Genomic DNA, 27,358 nt, shown 5'->3' on the forward strand with positions numbered 1-27,358 from the left:
GGTAGAGGAAAAGATCAGTGTATCAAGCATCACATACATTGCACTTTTGCAATGGGCATATTAGCACTTATAAAAAGGCTTATTAGCCTGATTGCAGGAGTTTTGAGGGCGCTTTCAGAAAGTACACCACGCCCAAAAGATATAATCGAAATCTATGGCAAAGCACAGCTAACCCGCAGGTGCACTGCGCTGTATCTGCGGATCAATGTGAAAGCAGCCTTATGGGGGCTCGGGAAAGTAAGGGTTCATTTACATTTGCAATTTGGGGGGGGGGGGGGGGGCAGTTAAACACCATAGTTCATAGTGGCCTGCGAGCAGTTACCAAATCACTTGAGTGGCCCTCCCTCTTCAAAAGGTTGAGCACCCCTACTCTAAACACTATCCTTAACACACAGCTCTGGTAAGTATAAGAAACTATGAAAATATTACACATTTTACCACTTATGGACCAGAAGGTTTTACCCCCCTTAATGACCAGGCCATTTTTTGCAATTCAGCACTGCTTTACTTTAACTAACAATTGCACGGTCGTGCTATGCTGTACCCCAAAAAATTGATGTCCTTTTTTTCACACAAATAGAGCTTTCTTTTGGCGGTATTTGATCACCTCTGCGATTTTCTATTTTTTGCGCTATAAACAAAAAAATGAGCAACAATTCTGAAAAAAAAAAAAAAATTACTTTCTGCTTTATAACATTCCCAATAAAAAAAAAAAAATGAAAAATCTAATTTTTTCATCATTTTAGGCCAATATGTGTTCAGCTACATATTTTTGGTAAAAAAAATCCAGATAAGTGTATATTGATTGGTTTGCACAAAAGTTTTTGCGTCTACAAACTAGGGGAAAGATTTATGTCATTTTTATTTATTTTTTTATTTATTTTTTTACTAGTAATGGCAGCGATCAGCGATTTATAGCTGGATTGCGACATTGCAGTGGACAGATCGGACACCTAACTGACATTTTTGACACTTTTTGGGGGACCAGTGACATTACTACAGTAATCAGTGCGAACAATATACACTGTTACTGTAAGAATTAGACTAGCAGGAAAGGGGTTAACACCAGGGTCGATCAAAGGGTTAAATGTGTCCCTAGAGGGTGCTTTCTAACTGTGTGGGGGATGGGCTTGCTGCATGAACACAGAGACATGTGTTCCTAAATAAGAGGAACCGTTCTGTCTCCACAGAGAGTGATGGCAGATGCCTGGCAGACATCGCGGCTGCTGAACCCGCTGATTGGCACCCCCTGTAGCCAATCAGCATGTGCAAGCGCCCCCATATTGCGGTCCTGCGAAACAACGTACAGGTACATCGGGACAGAGCTGACTTACCACCATAAAACTGTGGCTGCTGGTCGGCAAGTGGTTAAAAGATATCCAAAATGGGAAAACAGGTACACAATAGATTGAAAGTACTGAAGAACACAGGTCCTATAAGAGGAGGACAGTTATATTTATAAGTGTTGACTAGTCCAATAAAGCCAGTATCAGGTCTTGAGGTTATTCACCAGCATGGACTTCATGCTTTCACAAAATCTTAATACCCCTTCTATGGTTACCTTCAAAGAACAGTTAGCATAATAGTCACCAAAATGTAATGTGGGACAGACCAGGATCAGGAAACACCCACACAAGGAGGAGCTAGAACTGGAAGACTTAAATTGTTACTAAACCCACAACAGTAAAAACAGTGTGTATATGCAGTAAAGCATGCTTTTTATACTCACTGTGGAACCTAAGGGGTTAATCTTCTGCAATTTTGTAAAAAGGCTGTTTGATCCTGTCTTCTCTGTTCCTCCCCTTCTTTTACTGTCCCCAATCCATCTGCTGATAGTACAGAGGTTAGGGGGCAAGCTGCACATGCTCAGTTTAGTGTGTATTGCTAGAGTTTTTTTTTTTTTTTTTTTTGGGATGGTGCATGTGATCAGCCCAGGGCCAATCAGCACTGTCCAGACAGAGGGTCAGGGGTTCTGCAGCCTCATAGGACAATTCGAGGAGAACGAAACCTCCTCCTACAAGCTTTAACCAGTGCTTGGCCAGACACTGATAGAAGTCACAAAACTGCTATACACTGCTGATGAAAAAAGGTATTTAGCAGTTTATAATTACTAAAATAATCGCATTTCCATGTTCTGTGTAATGTGGGAGACCAGATATAGTAAATGCAGAGTCCTGGGTTTAGTAAGAGTTTAACAGCCTTTATTCAGTGGAACAAGATCATTTTACAATACTCTGCATTGACATATATGGAATAAGGGCATTTTGATGATTTTCCTATTGTCTCATCTCTATGCAGTATGTAGCACAGCGTTCCGTTGTGTTGGGGAAACTGAAGGCAGTGTCATGTAATCATATAAACCTCAGAGAACCTCATCTCTATACACTGCATCTTGAGGGCCCCAACAACTCATTTTTGGCTGAGTATAAAATCAGGAACTCTAGATGATTTTATCCATGTTTTTGGTCTATACCCAGAACGGAATCAAGATATACGCGTAAACTTGTGTAATGTATTACAAAACTCTCATTTCAACATATGTTTAATAACAGGGCAAGCAACAATTGAATAGATTATTTATTCCAATATTTTTTATTGGGGATAAATACTCATGAGTAGGAATTAAAGTGATAATATTCAATGTAATACATTTGCCTGATATCTAGCTTGCAAATTTATTGCCAAGCCAAAATGCTATAGAAAGTGTTGAGGCAGAATTTACAATCTCTTTATAAATTCCAGTTAAATCCCCAGCCTTATTTTAACTCACCATCATCTTTAACCTCCACTGTCATTTCTATTACTATTACTATTACTCATTCTGAATAAAAATGAACCTTATCTTTTAAGCAAGAGTTGAGACTCAAGACACATGGCAAATAATTATGGCTCCTGGTTTGTGCTTTGTATAGAATGCTAAACTACTGCTAAAACAGTCAGCGGGATACATCAAGGACAAAAAGTAATTACAGATATACAGTACTCTTCCCTATTACTGTATTTTCAGCTGCCTCTGGTATCACAAAGGGAGAGGAGAAGTGATGCAACTATGAATTTTCCCAGCTGTGCTATTGTGTTATGACAGGGTGACTGCCGAGAACACACTTGTAAGCGCTCGCAGCCATTGGCTGCAGGTCCTGATCAGATGCCAATCGGCTGGTTGTTTTCCAGCATGCCTATTCGACAGAAGCCAGATGTTAGACCAGCTTCTGTTGGATAGGCTGCTGTACACACTTTCAGAATGTTGGCCGGTTTTTGTTGAACTGGCCGATACTTCCCTATTTTGGGCCGATATGTACCAGCCTTTACTGTCAACCCAGAAAAAAATATCACTGTTTACCCTTCTATTCAGTGTTAAACACTTGCCGACCGCCGCACGACTATTTACTGCGGCGATCAGCCCCGTACAGGCAAAGTGACGTAATACTACGTCGCTAGCCTGAGAGCCTCTAGGGGGCGAGCGCGCGCCGCCGGAGGTGCGCTCCCGCCCCCGCTCTTTCCCTAACATGTCCACGCGTGTGAACGGTGGACCCGATGTCCGCCGGCCACTCGCGATCTCCCGGTGGAGAGAGAGAAAGGCAGGCGGGTAATGTAAACAAAGCCGCCTGTTATTCCCCCTGATCTAACTGCAGAGATCATACAATCCTGCTATGTAGGATCGTATGTCTCTGTGGTTACATCACTATCCACACCCCTTTACAGTTAGAAGCACGCCCCTAGGGACACATTTAACCCCTGCATCACCAATAAAGTTAACCCCTTCCCTGCCAGTGTCATTTTTACAGTAACAGTGCATATGTATAGCACTGATTACTGTAGTAATGTCACTGGTACCCCCAAAAGTGTCAAAAATCTGTCCGCCTCAATGTCGCAGTCCCGCAAAAACAAATCGCAGATCGCCGCCATTACTTGTTAAAAAAAAAAACAATGAAAATGAGAAAAATCTTTCCCTTAGTTAGTAAACGCAATAACTTTTGCGCAAACCAATCAAAATACGCTTATTGCGATTTTTTTTACCAAACATATGTAGCAGAAAACAAATTGGCCTAAAATGTTAAAAAAATTTGATTTCTACATTTTTTTTGAGAATTTCATATAAAAAAATGTGAAAAATATTGGAGCAAAGATTTATGGGAGTGGGGTCCTATGAGGTAGGAGAGGAGGTGGGGCCTACCCGAACGTATGCTGCCATGGAGTCCATCAGGAAAGGAAAATTACGGTAAGTATTTGATATCAATTTTCCATTTTTTTCAATATGTACGCTCTTTTTTTGTTTATAGCACAAAAAGTAAAAATGGCACAGGTGATCAAATACCACCAAAAGAAAGCTTTGTTAGTGGGAAAAAAAGGACGTCAATTTCATTTGGGTACAGCTTCGCACGACCGCGCAATAGTCCGTTAAAGTCACGCAGTGCCGAATCGCAAAATAGGGCCTGGTCAGGAAGGGGCTAAAATCTTGCGAGGCTTAAGTGGTTAAAAGTCACACTTGCAGACGTTTGATTGATAGGAAACATCTTTAACCACTTTAAGACCAGGCCTATTTTTGACACTTGGTGTTTACAAGCTAAAATTAGTTTTGTTTTTTGCTAGAAAACTATTTAAAACCCCCAAATATTATATATATATATTTTTTTAGTAGAGACCTTAGAGAATAAAAAAGAGATTGTTGCAATATTTTTTATCACACCGTATTTGCGAAGCGGTCTTCCAAACGCAATTTTTTTGGAAAAAATTAATTTTTTGAATTAAAAAATAAGAAATCAGTAAAGTTAGCCCAATTTTTTTCCATAATGTGAAAGATAATGTTACTCCGAGTAAATAGATACCCAACATGTCATGTTTCAAAATTGCGAACGCTCGCGGAATGGCGACAAACTTTGGTGTTTAAAAATCTCATAGGTGACACTTCAAAAATTCTACAGGTTATCAGCTTATAGTTACAGAGGAGTTCTAGGGCTCAAAGTATTGCTCTCGCTCTAACGATCGTGACGATACCTCACATGTGTGGTTTGAACACCGTTTACATATGTGGACGGGGCTTCCATATTCGTTTGCTTCTGCGTGCGAGCTAACGGGGACAGGGCGCTTTAATTTTTTTTTCCTATTTATTTTATAAATTTTTTTTTATTTTTGCACAGTTTAAAAAAAAAAAATTTTCATTTTTATTCCTATTACAAGGAATGTAAATATTCCTTGTAATAGAGCGTGGGGGGAGGGGGGCACCTCTTCCGCCGCACCGTAAGGGCGATCCCGCGGCGAACCTGCTGCTGGGACCACCCTTACCTGAAAGCCGATCGCCCGCCGTTGAAAAAAGTACCGGGGTTATGGCAGCTATCTCGACAGGGGGTGGTCGGTAAGTGGTTAAAATTAAAAATTAGATGTAATCCAACTCCAGTTTTTTTTAGAAGGTGCTACAATGTATAGTATATGATGTAGCGTAGGGCCCTAGGCAATTTTCCTGTTGTCAAATTTAACCACTTCAGCTCTGGAAGGTTTTACCCCCTTAATGACCAAGCCATTTTTTGCGATTCAGCACTGCGTTATTTTAACGAAAAATTGTGCGGTCGTGCGACGCTGTACCCAAATACAATTGATGTCCTTTTTTCCCCACAAATAGAGCTTTCTTTTGGTGATATTTGATTACCTCTGCGGTTTTTGGATTTTGACCTATAGACAAAAAAAGAGCGACAATCTTGAAAAAAAAAAAAGATATTTTTTACTTTCTGCTATAAAACATTCCCAATAAAAAGTTTTTTTAAAAATCTATTTTTTTTATCAGTTTAGGCCAATTTATATTCTGCTACATATTTTTGGTAAAAAAAAAAAATCCCAAAAAGCGTATTTTAATTAGTTTGCGCAAAAGTTATAGCGTTTACAAACTACGGGATCGATTTTTGGAAGTTTTATTTATTTTTTTGTTTTTATTAGTAATGGCGGCGATCAGCGATTTTTAGTGGGACTGCAACATTGTGGCAGACAGATTGGGCCCCTAACTGACATTTTTGACACTTTTTGGGGACCAGTGACACTAATACAGTAATCACTGCTAAATATTATGCACTGTTACTGTATAAATGACACTGGCAGGGAAGGGGTTAACACTGGGGGTGATCAAAGGGATTAATGTGTACCTAAGTATGCTTCCTAAAGGGCCATACACACTATAAGATTTTCTGAAGACTTTTTCCTTCAGATTTACCTTTTCTATGTAGTGCAAGGGCCTGTCAGATTGCATACAAATTGAAAGTGTTTAGGTTTGACCTCATATTATCTGGTTTTGGTAAGTCTAAAGGAAAAAGTCTTCAGAAAATCTTATAGTGTGTATGGCCCATAACTGTGTGTGGGGGGTTCTGTGACAGGCACAGAGAGCTCGAAGTTTCAGTTCAGCTGAAACTTCTGATATCTGCCTGCCTCTGTGACAGAAGACTCGCCTGCTTTGTTTACATAAGCATGCGGGTCTTCTGTCAGTTTCTCTGACGATCGCGGGAGGCCGGCGGCAATTGCTGCCGCTCCTCCCACGGGCCGCCTCCCACTGTGTCTAAATACAGCAGGAGCGCGGCTCCGGTGGCGTGCATGCGCCGCCGAGACTTCGTGCACTAAATCACGAAGTACTACATGATTTTGCACAGCCAAGCCGCCCTGCCGCAGTAATAGGTTAAGCATCATCGGCTGACTATCCCCCTTTACCTAACTGCATCATTTCCTTTTCTATCATTACGTCCAGCTAAAATATTAGATAGAGAGGGAAATAGATTAGAACTCGTGTTTGTTTTTTATTACTATCTGGGTTTTTGTTGACAACGCTTTTACATAACAGTAAGGCTGGCAATACATTATACAGGTTTCTCTTACAATTTTCCTTTAGATTTCACAAAACCATATAATATGAGTGAAGACATTATTGGTGCCAGACTCCAAATGTCAATAAGCCAAGAGAGCTCACGCCACATCCCTAATCGTATATAGAAACAAAGACAGAAGTTGGTGTTCCAATACAAGAGACCCTGAAATGGCCCCACAGGGACCTGTGTATATGAACAGGATACACCCAGCGTGGGACTTTAAAGGCGGAGTTCACTTGGCATAAATAGATAAATAATAAAGAACAATTAGATAAACTGTAATAATTTTATTAATGCATGTATACACATAAAAACTGATAAACAACAAAGATGCATAAGCATCAATACAGACATAAGAATATGTGCAATATAAAAGATTGAGAACCGTATCCTAGAGTAATGGGGTCACACAGGTCCAACATGTTTCGCCGCCTTTATGGGCTTCTTCAGGGACCATAAGTGCTGGTGACCTCCGAATAGGTTCTAGGTACAAATAACATATTGTAAATATCATCTTCTTAAACATCACATAAGAAAAAGACATATCATAGTTGGACATAAATAGTACATGTTTCATTGTTTCAATAGAGGTATCATGTCAAGCACTCACCACTATCATAAAATCTGGGGCACAATTAGTAAGTCAACGACCAATAGCATGGTCTGCAAATCCCTCCGGGGAGCGCTCACACTCCTGGACCAGGGTCCAGCTAAATGCGTCCTCTTAGTGCGGTGGAAACTGGACCGGGCAGTACCAGGCAACGGTGATTTGTACAGCGGTCAGCAATAAAGGAGATTGAATCGCTGCCACCTTTAAATGGAAAGAAAAAGAAATTGCCACAAAAAGTATATACGTGTGGTCTGGGGTGGCATATATAGTAAGCCAAAAAAAGGAGCAAGTAGGCGGGGCACTACGAGGGACTATAAACACCTGCTCAACCGGCGCTAAAAAACAAGTACCTTAAAATCTATTATATAAAAGATATATGAATGTTTGATACAAACAATATATCTAACAAAGCTGCTGCTATAAATGAAATGACATACAATGACGCCCTCTGTCGAAGTTACTTGCTAACGAAACGCGTCAGGGCGTGGTCACGCGGTCACGAGGCAGACCGGCGTCCGATGCTGCACCCGAGGCTCGCCATCGCTTGGTACCAGCGGCGAACTGCTACCACCGGGACCGGCCTCTGCACGCAGGTTATGCCTCATCTTTTATGACAAGCTTGCTTTGTTCTGTTTATTTGTAAGTGCATCAGCTACTGGGGGTATTCTTTTGATAATAAAGCGGTGTTTTAGCCATGCAATATTGCCCTATGTGAGTTATTATCTCCACATGTACCACCCCTGTTTGATTGGAACCTTCTGTGGGTATACCACAAGAATTAATCTGATTGAGACGGTTCAAGTGCCGGCGCTCCTGGTTAATTCCTGAGGAGATCGTTTCTAAGCCTGTGATAGGCTGATGTTACAGGCGCTTATTGACCAGACTTCTGGTGAGTGTTTCTGATTTGGGGGAGCACATTGGTGAGGTGGAGGGTCCGGTGTATTCACCAACATACTCACGACCTTGGATTGTCAGGAGAGAATATTCTGGGCACACTGCATGATCATATGAGCACATGGACTTTATCCCAGTGGACTGCATTTATATATATATTTTTTATGCTCTTAGCGCTGCTAGTGTGTTGTAATATATCCTGTTGGTGTCATATATATAGTAAGCCACCACTTGCCAAGCAAATATCATCATCAAGGTTTCAGACAGGTGAGGCGGACATCAATGGGACAATGTAAAAGAAAGGGGAAGAGAGACCTAATTAAATATTAAATCATACCTTGTGCCTAATAGGTGTAAGTAGAAGAATAAAAAAGCATATTCACAAAGTTATCCTGTGCAGATAGAATCCTGCATTCCCAATAGGGGATGCCTGGATAAAGTAAATTGCATGAGCGACTGAATAGAAACATCCGATATAAGACCCACATGACTACATAGTGATCCCAAGAGAAGAGAGAACAAGTGTGTAAGCCATAAGATATATATCAAAGAAGAATGGTGCCCCAAGGTTGAGCAAGCCAAAGACCCAAAAGGGAGTGTAAATGCCCATAATGTCCGCCAGATCGGCAAGATTTTCAATGGCAAAGCTTACCAGAAGTATCAACACGTCCAGACACGTGTGTTCGCAGTCCAGCAGGTAAAACCGCTTGTAGTCATGACCTGTTTGGACTGCGTCGTAGCTGGCTATAAGCACCCGGTCCCACCGGAAGTGATGCGGTCGTAACTGACCTCTAGAGATCACTTCCGGTGCGGGCGCCATTTTGCGATCTCATCCTGCGCAATCCGCAATAAGGGAAGAGGTGGGGCGATAAGACAGGATCGCCATTAATATGAGGTCAAACCTAAACACTTTCATCTTGTATGCTAAAGCAAATTAATGAGAAAATTGTATAATGTATGGCCAGCAACACAGAAATAAAAACAAAAAATAATTTCTGTCTGTGTACCTGTTGCAGATTTTCTTTCACTTTGTATCTGGTGAAACCACTCTCACTGTGCCACAAAGTAAAGAAAATTCTTCCTAACAGAGCCTCATATAACAGTAAAAAACCCGAAAATGGCTCTAATTCTTCCCCACTCTCAAAGTACTGACTGGACATACACTTTACATATTGCTTGATACTGATTTATTTGTATAAAATATGTTACTGTTATTTTATTATTTGCACATATATATTTTATAATATTGGAGAAATGGCTAATTGGCCAAATACATTAACAATAAAGATCACAGTTTTGTTAGTATTACCACAAATACTTACCTGATCTGGATCCAAAATGTTCAAAAAGTAGAAGGAGGGCACTTGCAACATTCAACTGTGATGCAGCAGTGCTTAAAGCGAAGCATCACCCAAAAGGTGGTTGCTGTGGCAAACTGAGCCGGAAGTTCAGCCCCCCCCGCAGCCTTTCGGAATTTTTCACAGGTCCCAGAAGACTGGGGGCCCATTACCAAAGCACAGTGTTCTTCGCACATGCACAGTAGGGAACTGGCTGTGAAGCCAGTTTCCCTTAGCCAAGTTGGTGGCACCAGCACCCGATGGCTGAGTGAATAATCGACTTGGGTGAGGACATCGCTAGATGCCTGAACAGGTAAGTGCCCTAATATTATAAGTCAGCAGATACAGTATTTGTAGCTGCTGACTTTTAATTTTTTTCTGAAGGAGTCTGGAGCTACTTTTTAATTCTTGCAACTCCCTCCACTGCTCATGTCTTCCCACCTAACACCATACACAGTGGATTTACATAATGTGGCCAGTAAAAGATCCATCAGATTGAACGAGCATTCTGTGGAGGTTCTCCTCGTAAAATATATTAAAGCAGTATTAAATGTAAAAGCAAACATTTACAGCCTCAGAAATGGTTTTTAGATAAAAATACCCCCGGGACAGTCAGGGCTAGTGCATTCCACAATGGATACCTCTGAACTGTCCCAGGTTTCACTTACCTTTTAGAAGAAATACGTACCTTGAAAATGTATTCTCCAGCGCTGCCATCTCAGGTGTGGGCAGTTGAAGCCAGGTCATCCTCTTCTGCGTCCTCTTCCGTGTCCTCTTCGGTCCCAGAATGCCCTGCACCGGCCCCGCTCGTCACTTCCGGTGCGGGCGCGCCATCCCTGCACAGCTTCTGAGCATGCCCAGAAGCTGTTTAGCAGGGAATGAGGCGCCGCACCGGAAGTGACGAGCGGGGCCGGTGCAGGCGTATTGACTCCTGGGAGCGATGATGTTCAGATCACTAGGGGAAAACAGAGGGAAGAAGCCAAAGAAAAGAAAACTGATGCAGCCACCACATTTAGGTACTGGTAAGCTGCAATATAATACATTTTTGGCTTTGGGATTATTACCGCTATAAACCCAAAAACAAAAATGTAAAATATTGCAGATTAATAATTCTTATATGAGCTGACTGCATTTGCTTTCATTTTTTAGGCTTTTCATTTTCACCCGGTGATCTGGTCAGTAAGTCTGTTTTTTTCAACAGACCAAGCTGTCCAGCAAAAATGGCAGTTAGAGGGTTGAGATAAACCATTTAACACTGACAGTGGTGCTTAAATCATCGTCTTTTATTCATGTATGTAAAACCTTTATCTTAGGGAAAAACAAAAAACCTGTTGCTTCAACAGCTTAAAAAAAGTTATTTTCATCCGATTCTATCCGATCTGACCCTCCATCCGTCTGGATTTCACAAACAGGATCGGACCGGATAGTGGCAGGTGTCAGCAGAGATGTCCCCGCTGACATCCGCCGCTCCATAGGGATGCATGGAGCATCCGATCAGGTCCGCCTGAAAAACCGACAGGCAGACCTGATCACAAAGCCCGTGTGAAAGGGGCCTTAAGGTTAGTCTACTTTTGACTTGCCTTCCATTTTAAGGATTGGCAAGTTACAGTATATAACATTTTTGTTTTTGGATTTTATAACTGGTAAACTTAAACTAAGCCCTGGTTCACACCAGTGGGGCTTTGAAAACACACAACTGCAGCATGATTTCAAAGGCGCCCGATCAGTGCAAATTTGATGTGCCATTTCATTGCAGCTTGCGACTTCATTCAACTGAAGTCAATGCAAGTGGCAATGAAATCCCCAAAAACTTGAGTCGCAACTATTTAAATGGTTCTATTGCCAGCAACGAAGTGCGAATTGTCATGCGATTTTGAACTGTCAAATTACATGACAAATCTCATGGGTGTGAACCAGGACTTAATGTCTGATTGAAAAAACTGAGCATAGCTTCAGAAAGGAAATAACACCCCTAATTTAGATATTACCCAATGGAGACACAATTTGAGATTAAAGTTGAAAGGTAGCTGGCCCATGCCAAAAAAGTACAGATGCAAGAAATTAATAAAGCACTAGGAACTCAACAACTGTCTCACAAGCAAATGTAGTGCTACTCCCACAGAAGCCAATTGATACTTTGGGTTCTCTGTTTTTTTGCCTCGATCCTGTGAACTACCAATCTCCAAGCGTACATGGTTTTACTGGACGTTTTTAATAATGTGAAGGTTTATTACACTATATGAGCTTTTCCTTATCTATGGTGACACCCATGAGTGGAGTGTATTAATAAGAGAGAGAGCCGCAGTAATTCGGGAACCCCCTCCCTTAAGGGGGAACATGTGCTTTATGACCCACATTTAGCAAGAGGGTCATAGCAATCCAGTGAGTTTTCCCTAGTGAAGGTTGTCACGTGGGCGATTTTTTTCACAGAAAGAAGTCAACACATTGTGGGAATACTGGTGAAGAGAGCAGGGAGCACTTTGTTAAATTGACACTTTATTATTGCATTTTTATATGCTTTTTATGGTATGTGATTTGTGTGATAAATATACACTTAGCGCTGTCACATTTTGCATCACTAATGATAAGGAGAGTAGATATATTGTCATATTTTACAGTAAATGGTAACACATAAATAAATAAGAAGGAGAAGAATCAATTTACTCACAGTATGCTAATCAATGGAATTTCTGGGCTATAGCAGCTTAGGATATAACACACTGCACCAAATGAGCAAAATCAATATCACTTTTTTAAAAAAAAATAATAAATGAACATTTTTTTGCAGATAAAGAAATGGGCATTTGCTATTTTTTTTTTCTCTGGCAAACAGTTGCCACTCCTTTTCAGGGGCCCCGTCAGTAGAGCACCCCATTACATAGCTATAACTGATCCCATTCTTTATGGACCAAGCACGCTTGTTTTGGAGAGTTCACTAGCATAGCAGCAGATCAGAACATCTACCCTCCAATGCTTTTAAGGTCAGACTGCACAGAGGGTCATGCATCTTATCCTTCCTCGAGTCTTTCTTTGAGAGCTTGGGCAGGCCTTTGTACCTTATTCAAGTGAGGTCACATTAGTACTTGGGGACACCTGCATCTGATATTTCAATGGCTTCAGCCCACGTCACTCCTCTGGCCCAATGCTCCACTCCTTCGCACAAGGCTTGTACCTCTTCTGCCGTTAATTGTGTCCACTCTTCTGAGGGAGATTAAGGGTCATAAAGTCTTCTCTGTTCCTGATATTTTGAACATGGGCTCAAATTTTTTGTTTTTGAGTGCAGTAACAAAACAGTTCTTTGGAGCAGGGTGGAAAATATTTCTCGAACAAACTCATTTTTAACAGTAAATGTGGTTTTTGATCAGGAAAGTCCATTCACTGTAAAATTGAATGCATAAAGCAAATGTTTTGAAATACTTTAAAACGATATTCAACATGTCAGCGAATGTATTGATGAGATTTTTTTTTTAACAAGAAAAATATTTATTGAATAAAAGGTGTAAGTACAAGCGGTTCACAGATGAGTATCTAGTACTATCCAAAATCACTCCACTTAGACATTGGAAAACAGAAATATTTCAAAGAAATTACATTAATCATAACAGAAAAAACATGAGTACAGTACTGTACGCAGCGGAGAATGACCCAGCCTAGAACTTTAGTATGAATGTTTGCAAAAATCCAAAATTAATTAACTTTAGACCTGTTAGTTTAACTTCTATAGTCGGGAAGATATTGGTGAGTTTAATAAAAGACCACATAGATGAGTTCTTGCTGGAAAAAATTATTTTAAGCAACAGACAGCATGGATTCATGAAAGACAGAAGTTGTCAAACAAACCTGATTTCTTTTTATGAGGAGGTAAGTAAAACCTTGGACAGAGGGGTGGCTGTGGATGTAGTATACTTGGATTTTGCAAAAGCGTTTGACACAGTTCCCCACACACAGCTAATGTGTAAGGTAAAGTCTAGTGGCTTGGAAAGATCAGTTTGTAATTGGATAGAAAATTGGCTAAAAGATAGAATTCAGAGAGTAGTGGTTAATGATTCTTACTCTGAATGGTCTAAGGTTATCAGTGGTGTACCCCAAGGTTCAATGTTGGGACCCTTAATTTTTAATACCTTTATTAATGATATAGGATCTGGGATTAAAAGTACCATTTCAGTCTTTGCAGATGACACAAAGCTTTGCAGTGTAATAAATTCTTTACAGGATGACTCCAACTTACAAGCTGACCTCAATGCACTGTTTCATTGGGCAACTATGTGGCAAATGAGGTTTAATGTTGATAAATGTAAAGTTATGCACTTGGGGACTAAGAATATGCATGCATCATACATACTAGGTGGAGTAGAACTGGGGGAATCCATAGCGGAGAAGGATCTGGGTGTTCTGGTAGATCTTAAGCTTAATAATGGCATGCAATGCCAAGCTGCTGTTTCCAAAGCAAACAAAGTCCTTTCTTGTATTAACAGAGGCATTGACTCCAGAGAGAGAGATATAATTTTTCCCCTGTACAGATCATTAGTAAGACCTGATCTGGAATATGCAGTTCAGTTTTGGGCACTAGTTCTTAAAAAGGATATCGGGGAATTGGAGAAAGTGCAGAGAAGGGCAACCAAACTAATAAGAGGCATGGAGTACCTCAGCTATGAGAAAAGATTAGAGGAACTGAATTTATTCTCTCTCGCGAAGAGGAGATTAAGGGGGGATATGATCAACATGTATAAATACATAAGGGGTCCATATAGTGAACTTTGAGTTGTTCACTTTAAGGTCAACACAGAGGACAAGGGGGCACTCTTTTTACGTCTAGAGGAAAACAGATTTCATCTCCAAATACGGAAAGGTTTCTTCACCTTAAGAGCTGTGAAAATGTGGAATAGACTCCCTCCAGAGGTGGTTCTGGCTAGCTCACTAGATTGCTTTAAAAAAGGCCTGGATTCTTTCCTAGCTGTACATAATATAAATGGGTACTAAATTTTTGTTAGGTAAAGTTGATCCAGGGAATATCCGATTGCCTCTCGGGGGATCAGGAAGGAATTTTTTTCCCCTGCTGTAGCAAATGGATCATGCTTTGCTGGGTTTTTTTTTTTCACCTTCCTCTGGATCAACTGCGGGTAAAGGATTGTGTATATGGGATTGTGTGGTTGGGTCTTCAATACTGTTTTTTTTTTTTTTTTTTTTTTTTTTTTATGGTTGAACCAGATGGACTTGTCTTTTTTCAACCTGACTAACTGTGTAACTATGTAACAAATGTTTGTTGGAAAATCTACTGGTGTATGGCCAGCTATAGAACGAATATGCAGATTAGGAGTTTTGTTTTTACACTGACTTTCCTGACCTGCATGTTTGGTCACAGTCAGTCAACTAGCATTTTCAGGAGGTTAACAAAGCAAGCCTTTGCATTTCTCTCAGCACAGATTTCCTTTACCATTTTTACAGAATGACATGAGTTGATGGTTGCTTTGGCATGCAATATGCAATGTATTATTTGTCTGGGATTTTGGACAAAATATTTCAGTGTTTTTTTAATAATTTTAAATTTTTTAATTTTTTAAGTACATATTTTAGTTTTAGCTGTAGGCTGCGGATATGACTTCTGAGACACAACTATCAGCTAGTGTTTTTGTGGTTGCACTATGTTCAGAGTTCTACTTGGGCAGGAAGTCAGGTAACAATGAGAGAGAGAGAAACAGATGCAATGTGAAGAAGAGAAAGGAAAGCAGTGAAGAGAAGCCTAAAAAAACAAGTGACCGACTGAAAACAGGGCTCAAAAGGATAGTGAGTAAGGTAAAATGACTCAGGAGAAAAATTGACCCTAGTTGACTGGACCTTACAGAAACATTAAGAAAGCTGAAAAAAAGACAAAGCAAATATATGAAAGACACACTGGGGGAAACAATGATCGCAACCTAACTGGAGTATTATTCACAGCATCCTACTTACAGGTAAATGTCTTGGTTTCAAAGAGGGGGCATTAGGGATGTCTATATATTTTCCATGCTTTGGACTAGCAATGCCATGGTTCTGCCTGCTAATCAAAATGTATGGTAAATGTGCTAACCTATAATTCAGGATTATTGAGTGTAAGTATCAGTGCAGTGCATCAGATTCAGCATTCTGAAGTGGACTAATTATATCTGGTCTATGACTGACCACGGTGTGCTATTGCATTCTGCTTTTTAACAAACCACTTCTTAACTTTTGATTTTATGTTGACAGACTTCATTTTTCCTTTCTGCAAAATGCCATCTATTTTGTATGTATCCATTGACTCCTCTGCTGACTCCCAAAAGCATGCTAATACTATATATTCTTAGTTCTGTATAGAATTTCGTGCTTTATATTTTTGGGATGTTTGTAGCTGAGCGTACAAAAAATGTGCTTTAGAGTAATCTATATTTGAGGGTAATCATGCATCATTTTAATACAGCAAAGCATTTATTTTTATATTACATTTGTTTTCCAAAGTTCTTGTGAAGTTTTGTGAAGGTGTTGCTTGATACATGACCTATATACCATATAAAATGGCGTCTAGCTCTGTCACAGTTTCCTTTTAGCATTTTCATAAGATGGCTGAGCCACATAAAAACACACAGAACATATATGTCCCCAACTTCAGAACTCTCATTTATGTGCATGAATACATGAATGCTCCAATAAATACTCTACAATGTCTTTCCAGTTAATCTTTCCAGTTAATGATTTTCTGAAATTTTTGGAGTTTATCAGCTCAACGCTCAAATGTGTTTTGTATTACTAACATGTCTGTAGAATGAATTTTCATTTCTTACATAAGAACTTTTCTACCCACTTACTACTCACTTGAAACATTATTTGTGTAAGAAATGAAAATCTAGTCTATAAACTTTTTTAGGAATGAGCAACTTTACTTTTAGAAATTCTGTTTGGTTGGATCCCTAAGGACCTGGGTTACATTTACCTAAGTTTGCCCTTGAAATTGCTTTGTACAAGGCAGACAACAATTTGGATAATTATTTGATCTACTAGGTATAAGGAATATCAATCATTCAGTGTAATACTCATCCAGCAAAACAATTTTTTAGATGGGTCCAAAATATATGCTGACTTGGCACTTAAAGAAAACCAAAGGGGTTGTTTAGGTTTGTGATTTTCTGGGCTGAAAATAACTACAGGTATCTGCACATCTTTTAGTTTCCAGAGTAGCCTGCAATCCTTGGTTGTTTTATAGAAAAAACTGTAACCAAAGCTCACTTGGTGGTCATGTGGCCTTGACACTACCCCCCATTATCTGGCCAGTGAAGCCACACATTATATTTGTGGCCAATAGGAAGGTCCAGATAATACGGAAGGTGCAGGCAGCAGGAATAAGCGGGGCTACACGGTGACCATACAAGATCTGGACAGTTTATTTGAAAAAGCTCCACAAAAATTCAGGCCCCTGGGGCACACTGCAAAGAATCCCACAACAAATGCAGCCAGTGAAAGAGCCAAATTACTTCACCGAAAGCACTTGAAAAGGAAGGATTATTTGGTCAATATATTGTAAAATCTCTTACTGCAGTTTTGAGATTTCTGAAGATTTGAGATTGAATTTATAAACCTTCTGACCACTGGTTGTTTGCTGATCTTCTTGCTTTGCAGAAAATCACAGGGTACATACAATGTTCTGGTTGAATTAAAGAGTTGCAACAATTTTGATAATTATTTAATCAGCTAGGTATAAGGAATATCATCATTCAGTGTAATACTCATCCAGCAAAACCATATTTTTAGATCGGTCCAAAATACGTGCTGAATTAGCGCTTAAAGAAAACCAATGGGTTGTTTAGGTTTGTTATTCATGCTTTTTTTCTGACAGCTACAGGTATTGGCACACCTTTTAGTTTGCATAGTAGCCTTCAATCCTTGGTTGTTTTATAGAAAAAACTGTAACCAAAGCTTACAAGGTGGTCATGTGGCCCTGACCCTACCCATTATCTGGCCAGTGAAGCCACACGTTATATTTGTGGCCAATAGGAAGGTCCAGAGAATACGGAAGGTGCAGGCAGCAGGAATAATTGGGGCTACACGGTGACCATGCAAGATCTGGACAGTTTCTTTGAAAAAGCACCACAAAAGCTCAGGCTCCTGGGGAACACTGCAAAGAATCCCACAACAAATGCAACCAGTGAAAGGGCCAGATGACTATACCGAAAGCATTCGAAAAGGAAGAATTATTTGGTCAATATATTGTAAGCGTCTTACTGCAATTTTGAGATTTCAAATGATTTGAGATTGGATTTATAGACCTCCTAACCACTGGTTGTTTGCTGATCTTCTAACTTTGCTTAAAATCGTAGGACATATGCGATGTTCTGGTTGCATGAGAGAGTTGCTTATCTCATTATAATTCTCTATTACCTAATTGCATTGAAATATGTGCAGTTCTTACTTTAGACCAGTACTCTCTAAACTTCGGCCCACGGCATGCTTCAAGATCTCTTTTGGCTCTTTGCTGTAAGAGGGAATTTTGATGGGGCCTCTGATGTAAGGGAGGACTCTGATGGGCTCAAGTTTATTTCAAATTTCTTTGCTTTGTTTTATTGAAGTTTTTTTTCTCTTGTTCAAAATTTTATCATGCTGATTACTAAAAAACTCCTAATAAAACGTATTATTTAAATTTTATTAGGTCATTTATAAAACAGTTTTTTTTTATATATATTTGTAAAGTATATGGGGCCTTTGTACAGAAATTACACTATGCATATATCTTTAGACTATGGATATGAATGCAAGGTTCCCCGCAAAAAAAAGGGAAAGCAGTTTTCTGCTGCTAGCTTTGGTGATAAAAATGTGCCAAACCTGAACTTTCTGAAGATATAATAATATAATTTAATTTAATAATGAAGAGCTTTTTATGATAGTTCAAACAGAACTTGCACAGATCTTTAGAAAACCCAAAAATGTTATGTATTGCAGCTCACCAGTCCTTAAAGTGATATTAAACCCTTTTTTTAAAATAACAAACATGTAATACTTATCTGCTCTGTGCAGTGGTTTTGCACAGAGCAGCCCCAATGCCCCTCTTCTCAGGTCCCCTGTCTGTGCCCTGGTTCCTCCCTCCTGCCAAGTGTCCCCAGAGTAGGCAGCTTGCTGTGGGGGCACCTGAGCAGGCTCGCTCCTGAGCCACTGCTCTGTGTGTCCATTCACACACACACAGAGTCACGGCTCGACCCACCCTTCTCACTCCTCATTGGCTCACTGGCTGTGATTGACAGCAGCGGGAGCCAATGGCACCCACTGCTGTCTTAGCCAATGAGGAGGGAGAGTCACCGGAGAGCTGAGGTTTTCTTGAACATTGCTGGATCAAGATGGGGCTCAGGTAAGAATTAGGGGGGCTGAGGCTGCACACAGAAGTTTTTTTATATTAATGCATAGAATGCATTAGGGTAAAAAAAAACATTCTGCCTTTAGAACCACTTTATATTTGGTAGCTGTATTCCTTCCCTTTTTTAAACCTTTTTTTTACTTTATTTTACATTGGTGATCCATCCAGTCACATACTTCCTGTTTTAATGTGTCTCCACACAGCATTATCAATCTAAGGAGAGGGTAGTGGTAGATGAACTGGAAGATTTAGATGGACTTTACTAACAAATTAAAGCCAAACTCCAACTAATACTTGGGCATGCAGTCTGGATTTGTCTGTTAGTTTTTCAGACTGCTTCAGGCTGAACCACAATGTATGTCTTTGGGCGTGTAGGCAGGTACAGTCTTCTTTCTCCTTTGCAGGTGGCGCTTTTCTGCAGCAGTACCACAGCTGGAGAGGAAGTCAATAGGAACACAGTTCCTCTATGGTCTCCTAGGTCACTGGGGATTGTATTTTGCCGGCCCATGTAAATCTGGCAGCCATCTTGGGTCAGACAGAGTTTATTTAAGGCCCTGGCTCTCAGGCTTCGTGCATGCATTTTGTGAGTGGGCAGAGTAGGGAAAGGTACCCCGTCTGTTAGGGACAGTACTAACACTGGGGAAAGGTTCCTGAAGAGGAGGGGAAAGCATAGAGTCACATCTCTTCTGGACACCTTCGTAATGCCATTTAGGCACTAGACTGTCCCCTCTCAACAGATGCTGTCAGTCTGGCTGGAATCTGCTTCTTTTACATTGCTGAAAACTATGAGTGCACCCGGCTGGGTAGCCTTCCCACCGGGTTTGTTATGAACTGTTACTGCATTACCTCAATACAAGTTTTCTATTGCTCCTACCTGTGTAAATTCTTCACACCATGCTGCACCACTCCTATAGGTGTGCCAATGTAACTGGATGATCATTCATTGGATATCATGGATAATGTCTGTGCAGGTTGTTTTTTCTAAAAGAAACAAGGCTGCATTCTGTACTGATTAGACTGATCTGAACGGATATAAACAGATGTCTCTTGTTTGCGACTGTTCCTTTTATGTCCATTTTTAGGCATGAAACATATTTTATGTTTCTACTTCTGTCACCTATGATTAGTTTTTTCAACAAAAACTGGATGCAAGAATGGAAGTAGACTAATGTATACTGAACTGAACAGAACTGAACTGGACTGAGCTGAGCTAAAGTGCAAACTGATGTACACTTAAGATGGATGTGTAAACTGATGTAACATGAATCAGTGATCATCAGTTTTTCCTTTGCAAAAAATATGACTGAACTGATGACGCTGTGTGAAAGGGCCCTTACAGGAACAGGTTTTACATAAAAGAAAAAAACTGACCATTGTAAGCACCCCTGTCAGTGTTAAATAGTTTGTCTCAGCCTTCTAACTTCCACTTTTGCTGGACAGGTTGGTCTATTAAAGGTAGTTGAAAAAAAACTAACTCACTGGCTGGATCCCTGGGTGAAAATATAGGGAAAAAAAGCTTAAAAAAATAAAACGAATACAACCTCCACATGTAAGAACTGGTAAACTGCACTATATTAAATTTTTGCTTTTGGGTTTAATACAACTTTAAGTAGTCCTTACGTGTCAGATAGTTCTCAAAGACTGCAGCTGATGTAGTGCACCCACAAGTACTGGCTATGATAAGTATGTGGGTACAGCTATCTGAATATTATGACACCCTTGAAATCCTGTGACAGAAAGCAACTTAAACAAATACAATTGGAATCACAATTTTGGCATTAGCAATTTAATAAATGTAACATAACAGTAGACCTAACAGTTATCTAAGCTAACTGTACTATAAAGCCCAACATTTTCTTTTGGTGAGTTCAGTAGTCTGTGTTGGGGCACTGAACAATTGCACAGTAATAGGTTCCCTTTTAAGACAAGAAAGTAGCAACTGAGGTATCATCTCTTTAAAGTGATACTAAAGTCTTTTTTTTTTTTTCTTTGAAAATACCAAACATGTTATACTTACCTACTCTGTGCAGTTAGTTTTGCACAGAGCAGCCTGGATCCTCTTCTTCTCGGGTCCCTCGCCGACGCTCCTGATCTCTCCCTCCTGACGAGTGCCTCCACAGCAAGCAGCTTGCTATGGGGGCACCCGAACTGAGCCACAGCTCTGTGTGTCCATTTAGACATGGAGCTGTTGTTCGGCCATACCTTCTCTCTCCTCATTGACTAACTGACTTTGATTGACAGCAGCGGGGGCCAATGGTGCTGCTGCTGTGTCTCAGCCAATTTAGGAGGGAGAGTCCTGACTTGCCGAGGCACTCGTACACCTCGCTGGATTGAGATGTGGCTCAGGTAAATATTAGGGGGGCTGAGGGAGGCTTCTGCACACAGAAGGTTTTTTATCTTAATGCATAGAATGAATTAAGATAAAAATAAAAAACCTTCTGCCTTTAGAACCACTGTAAGATATTGCACACTATAGAAATAACAGGTGTGCATTCCCATTAGGATAGTTTACCTTAAAAGAAAATGTCAAACAAAAAAAATTGTCTGTATTTATCTTCTTTATGCAGTTGAACAGGCTTTTCTTGAGTATAGAATACAGTCACACCATCCCCTGATGAGAATATCCATCACACTGTCTCTAGCAGTAGAACTATCTAATTTAAACTCCATACAAAGTCATACAAATAATTTAAGCTTCAGCTATTCAGATTGGTAAACATGTGAAAGAGAACCATGTTCTTCTTCAAGCTTCGCTTGCTGTCCAGGAACAGTAAATTTAAAATACAGTATCTTACAAAAGTGAGTACACCCCTCACATTTTTGTAAATATTTTATTATATCTTTTTATGTGACAACACTGAAGAAATGACACTTTGCTACAATGTAAAGTAGTGAGTGTACAGCTTGTATAACAGTGTAAATTTGCTGTCCCCTCAAAATAACTCAACACACAGCCATTAATGTCTAAACAGCTGACAACAAAAGTGAGTACACTCCTAAGTTAAAATGTCCAAGTTGGGCCCAAAGTGTCAATATTTTGTGTGCCCACCATAATTTTCCAGCACTACCTTAACCCTCTTGGGCATGGAGTTCACCAGAGCTTCACAGGTTGCCACTGGAGTCCTCTTCCACTCCTCCATGACGACATCACGGAGCTGGTGGATGTTAGAGACTTTGCGCTCCTCCACCTTCCATTTGAAGATGCCCCACAGATGCTCAATAGGTTTTAGGTCTGATGATGTCAGATGCACACTGACGAAACACATTGGGTGGGACTTCCTGGACACATCAATTCTCCCATCTTGGAATGTAAACCAGTGTTCCCACATTGATTTTAATGCTGAAACTACTTTACCCCAGTGTAAGTCTGATTTTACTTTGATCCTAATAAATGTTATACTACTTTTATTTTACATACTACACCATGAGAGGTTCCTCTTCTATCCTCCTCTTTATGCAAGCTTTATTTTAAGAGTTTAAAGGCACAGGAGCGTCATTTTTGTTGGTTTGGTTCTGGATGCCCTCCTTACATTTGAGTCTTTGGCTGGATGTGAATAGATAGAAGAAGAGTGTTCTGAACCCAAAACTTGACAACTAGTAATTACCAAATGCAGTTCCTGACTCCCTACAATAGAGGTCAAGAAGTTCTGTGAGTGAGCTGTATGTATGCTGGTGGAGAGGAAGCACAATTATTCACTTTAGTGTTAAATTATCATGTTTTTGCCTGGATTCACTTTGGACTTTTTTCTTCTTGCTGAAATTATTGGACATTATTGTTTAACCGGTTGCCGACCGCCGCACGACTATATACTGCGGCGGTCAGCCCCGGCCAGGTAGAGTGACGTATGGATACGTCACTCGCCTGTCACTGACTTGAGAGCCAATTGCGGGCGGGCTCGCAATTGGCGCTCGCCACGGCTCGTTTACTGACAAGTCAGTGCGTGTGACCGGCCTACCCGATGTCCGCCGGTCACACTACGATCGCTCCGGTGAAGGGAGAAAGGCGGAGCGGCTTATGTAAACAAGCAGCCCGTCATTCTCCCTGGTGTAAAAATGAAGATCAGACGGTTCTACTATGTAGGACCGTTGATCTTTGTTTTTACACCAATAGCCATGTCCCTATACAGTTAGAATCACGCCCCTAGGACACACTTAACCCCTCCCTCTCCAATACAGTTAACCCCTTCACTGCCAGTGTCATTTTTGCAGTAACAGTGCATATATATAGCACTGATTACTGCAGTAATGTCACTGGTACCCCCAAAAGTGTCAAAAATGTCAGTCAAGGGTCCGATCTGTCCGCCGCAATGTCGCAGTACCGAAAAAAAATCGCAGATCGCCGCCATTACGCGTTAAAAAAAAAAACACCAAAAATGACAAAAATCTTTCCCTTTGTTAGTAAACGCGATAACTTTTGTGCAAACCAATCAAAATACGCTTTTTGCGATTTTTTTTACCAAACATATGTAGCATAAAACAAATTGGCTGAAAATGTTAAAAAATTTTGATTTTTACATTTTTTTGGGGGGAATTTCATATAAAAAAATGTGAAAAATATTGTTATTTTTGCAAAATTGACGCTCTTTTTTTGTTTATAGCGCATGATCAAAAAATCGCACAGGTGATCAAATACCACCAAAAGAAAGCTCTGTTTGTGGGAAAAAAAGGACGTCAAATTCGTTTAGGTACAGCGTCGCACAACCGCGCAATTGTCCATTAAAGTCACGCAGTAAAAAATCGCAAAAAACCCCCTGGTCTTTTAGCAGCCAAATCCTCCGGGGCTTAAGTGGTTAATGTAAATAGCCACAAGGGAAAGGGGCTACCTATAGCGCCTTCCCCTTGCAGCTATTTACATTATACCTCTACTTTTACTATAGCAGCTGCATCCCTTTTAGCTTAACTGGTCACTTTAACCATTACCCCGGTCCATTTGGCGCAAAGTATATATAGGCCTAGTATATTGTTTTCATTATTTATTGTTTATGTTAGATGGTGAAAGAATTGGCACACTCACACCTTTTTGGTATAAGTACTTATATGTATAGTGGTACAAATTTATACAATTTATTCTGCATAATTTATGGATGTTTTTTCATTATTTTATTTTCATAGTATTTGCAAACTGGGAGCGCCGTTACTAATCATTTCTCTTTTGTTAGATTTTATTAGGCTTCTATTTGATCTGCAGTTGCCATGGTGCTGCACACATAATCAATTACGATACCAGCCATTTGATGGCTTGACAGTTCATTTGGGAGCACAAGCAATTATATCACTTATCATTATTGGCATGCCTTGAGTGTAACTCGATGGTTTATTTCCGCTTTAAACAACTGAAATTCTTTATTAGAACACATTTTTGACAAACAATTCATAGATATTTTTAAGTTGACAATAACTGCATGGCTTAGTAATGAGGAATCACATTGCCAAGAACAAATGTTCCGTATGAATGAATGAACCAGGTACTTTTGTAAATACACAATTGTAAGTTTCTTTATTGTTTCACTGGAAAACAATGTCTCAGAATAGATTTGCTGTTTCTGTTACTTGCTTGAGTACTGGATTATAATAATAGCTTGTTTACTAAGATTCTGTTTAACCACCTAACTGGTTTGTACCATCTTACTGAAAATGTTAATTAAAAATAATTGTCTTTGGTATGTGCACAGACCTTTACTGAATGAAGACTCTTTACTTAAGGATCTTTATGCAGGTACAATGGGGTGCGCCTGTAGCTCTGAATATGAAGATGACTGGATGGAAAATTTTGATATTTGTGAAAACTGCCATCTGCCACGGGAAAAGTCACACGTAAGTGTAATGCTATTTAAAGTTCATGTAAAGATTGCCTGATAAAAAGTTTAGCTGGGTTTTAACCTTAAATATTAAGTAAAAGGTAACATTAAAAAAAAAAAAAAAATGACATGTCATATTCAGCTTGCTACAAGCAGCAACTAACAACAGTGCAAACGGTTGGTCTCATAGAAAAATAGATAAAGTAAATAAAATCAAAAAAAATTTTTTGAAGTAGAGAATGGGTATGATTGATCAAATATGCAGCAGGTCCACCCTACAGGTCGCTGCTTCTGAGTGACTGCATGCAGGGCGGTTTCAAATGCTTCTCTCACTCTCTACGTATAGTTCAGGCATGGCACTTTGATCTCCAAGACTGCTGTATGTAGAAACCTTTGAAAAGCAATGCACATCAATTGGTGTAGCGTTCAACGTGAAGGACTAAAGGGCTGAGGGCAGGTGCTGTATATTACCAATGCTATCTTTGTTGGTTATTACGTTGGAAGACTGCAGTCAGAAAGAGCTGAGCAGCATTACTAACTCCCACAGGGGGCCAGGGATTCCCCACCACAACTACACCTACCATTTCCATCATAAAAGTTGTCCAACAATTAGGACCTCCATTCCAAGTGTATAGATTAAACTTCAACAGGCAAAATACTTTTATAATAAATTTATAAGCGTGAGTGTATACAGAAATATATTAACCTACTTTTTTCTGTATAGACAAATGTCTATATATTTTTGTCTGTATAGACAAATTATCCAAATGTCTTTTTTAATTATTGCTGGACGGAGCAGATCACTCAGCTATGATTTCTTCACCTTTTCAATATTAGGCCCATTGAGCAACTAGACCCCATTCCAAGCTGCTAAGGTATGGTAGATGAGAATATTTTATGTTGTATAGGTAGTTATAGACACTAGAGGCCAGAACATTTTTTAACATGAATGACCATCTTGGCCAACTGTTCAAGTTCAAAGCCTTTAAATGCGTGTGAGAAAGCCCTGTAGATTAGCAACAAGAAGACAAGAGCAATCAGGTAAAGTTTAAACTTTATCCCCCCACACCCACTGATGCCTTCTTCAGTGGAATCTGCCAGTAGCTCATAGAAATATAGATGGTTAATCGATCAGGGGGAAAATATCTAGGAGACAGTCAGTCAAAGCCCACATGCGATATGAAAAACAGATCAAGTCCTTTCTTTTAATTAAAGTCAATGCTAGCTCAGGCTATCGAATATTACTGTTTAGTCTGCTTACAAAGGACCATTTGGCACTTAGGGAAAAATCTATTGGAAAGTGATTATTTAGTGGGTTTTTAAGAAGTTACTTTAAAGGCAACTGATTTATAATGATTTAATGTCTTCTCAAACATTTCCAAATCTAGCTGGAAATGCATTTGTTTATAAAAAAAAATTAAATATACCATCATGCGGCGCTCTAGTTTTCTAACATGTAAAATTCAAATATATACAACATCGAATGCAATAAAATTAACTATTTGCGAGAATCATATATGGAAAATTTAAACATTCATAATTAACAAATAGCTATATGAATGTTTTAATTTTTGGAATGATGATTCCTAGAAAAAATGTATGTTTATTGCATTTTATGTTGGATATATTTTAGTTTTACACGTTAGAAAAAAGGAGCGCTGCACAATTATATATTTAATTTATTGTACTTAAGTTGGTGATTACACAAGGGTGTTAGCAGCTCCATATTGGAATATTGGCTAAGTAGCGTGGGGATAACGGAAAATTCCTATCATACTTACCGTAATTTTCCTTTCCTGGTGGTCTCCATGGCAGCCTACGTGTGGGTTAACCCCGCCTCCTCTCCAATGGTATAGGACCCCCCTCTATAAATTTCAGCTTGCAGGCACAGCCAGTGTTCCATATCTTAGCCGAATCCAAGACCAGAGGGTGGGACCTCCGGCTGCCATGGAGACCACCAGGAAAGGAAAATTACGGTAAGTATGATAGGAATTTTCCGTTTTCCTGGCAGTCTCCATGGCAGCCTACGTGTGGGAAATAACTAGCCCAAACCACACGGGTGGGAATGTTTCAAATCAAATTTTACTTCAAATTATTAGCAGACAAAACAGTCAAGCCAAAATTAACTGAAGATAAGGAGGCTGGCTCCACACAATAATGTGTCATAAACGTATTTACAGAAGACCAGGAAGCTGCTCTGCAGACTACTTCTGGTGCAACATGATGTGAAGCCGCCCAGGACGTTGAGATGCTTCTCGTTGAGTGGGCTGTCACCGCCTCCGGAGGAGCCAAACCCTCTACACAGTAAGCTCGCTGAATGGCAGACACAATCCAGGCTGCAATGGACCTTGACGAGGCCCGTTTTCCTCTGTTTTTGCCTGAGAAAAGGACGAAGAGATTATCCGATTGTCTAAAAGAAGACGTTGACTGAAGATATTCCATAAGAGACTTCCCTACATCCAAGGGATGAGGTTCATTATCCTCTGAAGATCGAAAGGTAGGAAGCACAATCTCCTGGTTTT

General features: G+C 39.9%; 1 protein-coding gene across 1 annotated transcript in view; it reads left to right on the forward strand.

The window, feature by feature from the left end:
* The first annotated feature begins 15,350 nt into the window (after positions 1 to 15,350).
* The window catches only part of LCK (LCK proto-oncogene, Src family tyrosine kinase), a 65,899-nt gene continuing 53,891 nt past the window's right edge, over positions 15,351 to 27,358 (forward strand). Inside the window, exons 1-2 of the mRNA XM_082247371.1 lie at positions 15,351 to 15,634; positions 24,742 to 24,852. Coding sequence (XP_082103497.1) covers positions 24,760 to 24,852 — 93 coding nt within the window. The 5' untranslated portion in view covers positions 15,351 to 15,634; positions 24,742 to 24,759. The remainder of the gene's footprint in view (positions 15,635 to 24,741; positions 24,853 to 27,358) is intronic.

This window comes from Pelophylax lessonae, assembly GCF_965119305.1.
Source record: "Pelophylax lessonae genome assembly, chromosome: 2".
NCBI classification, from domain to species: domain Eukaryota; kingdom Metazoa; phylum Chordata; class Amphibia; order Anura; family Ranidae; genus Pelophylax; species Pelophylax lessonae.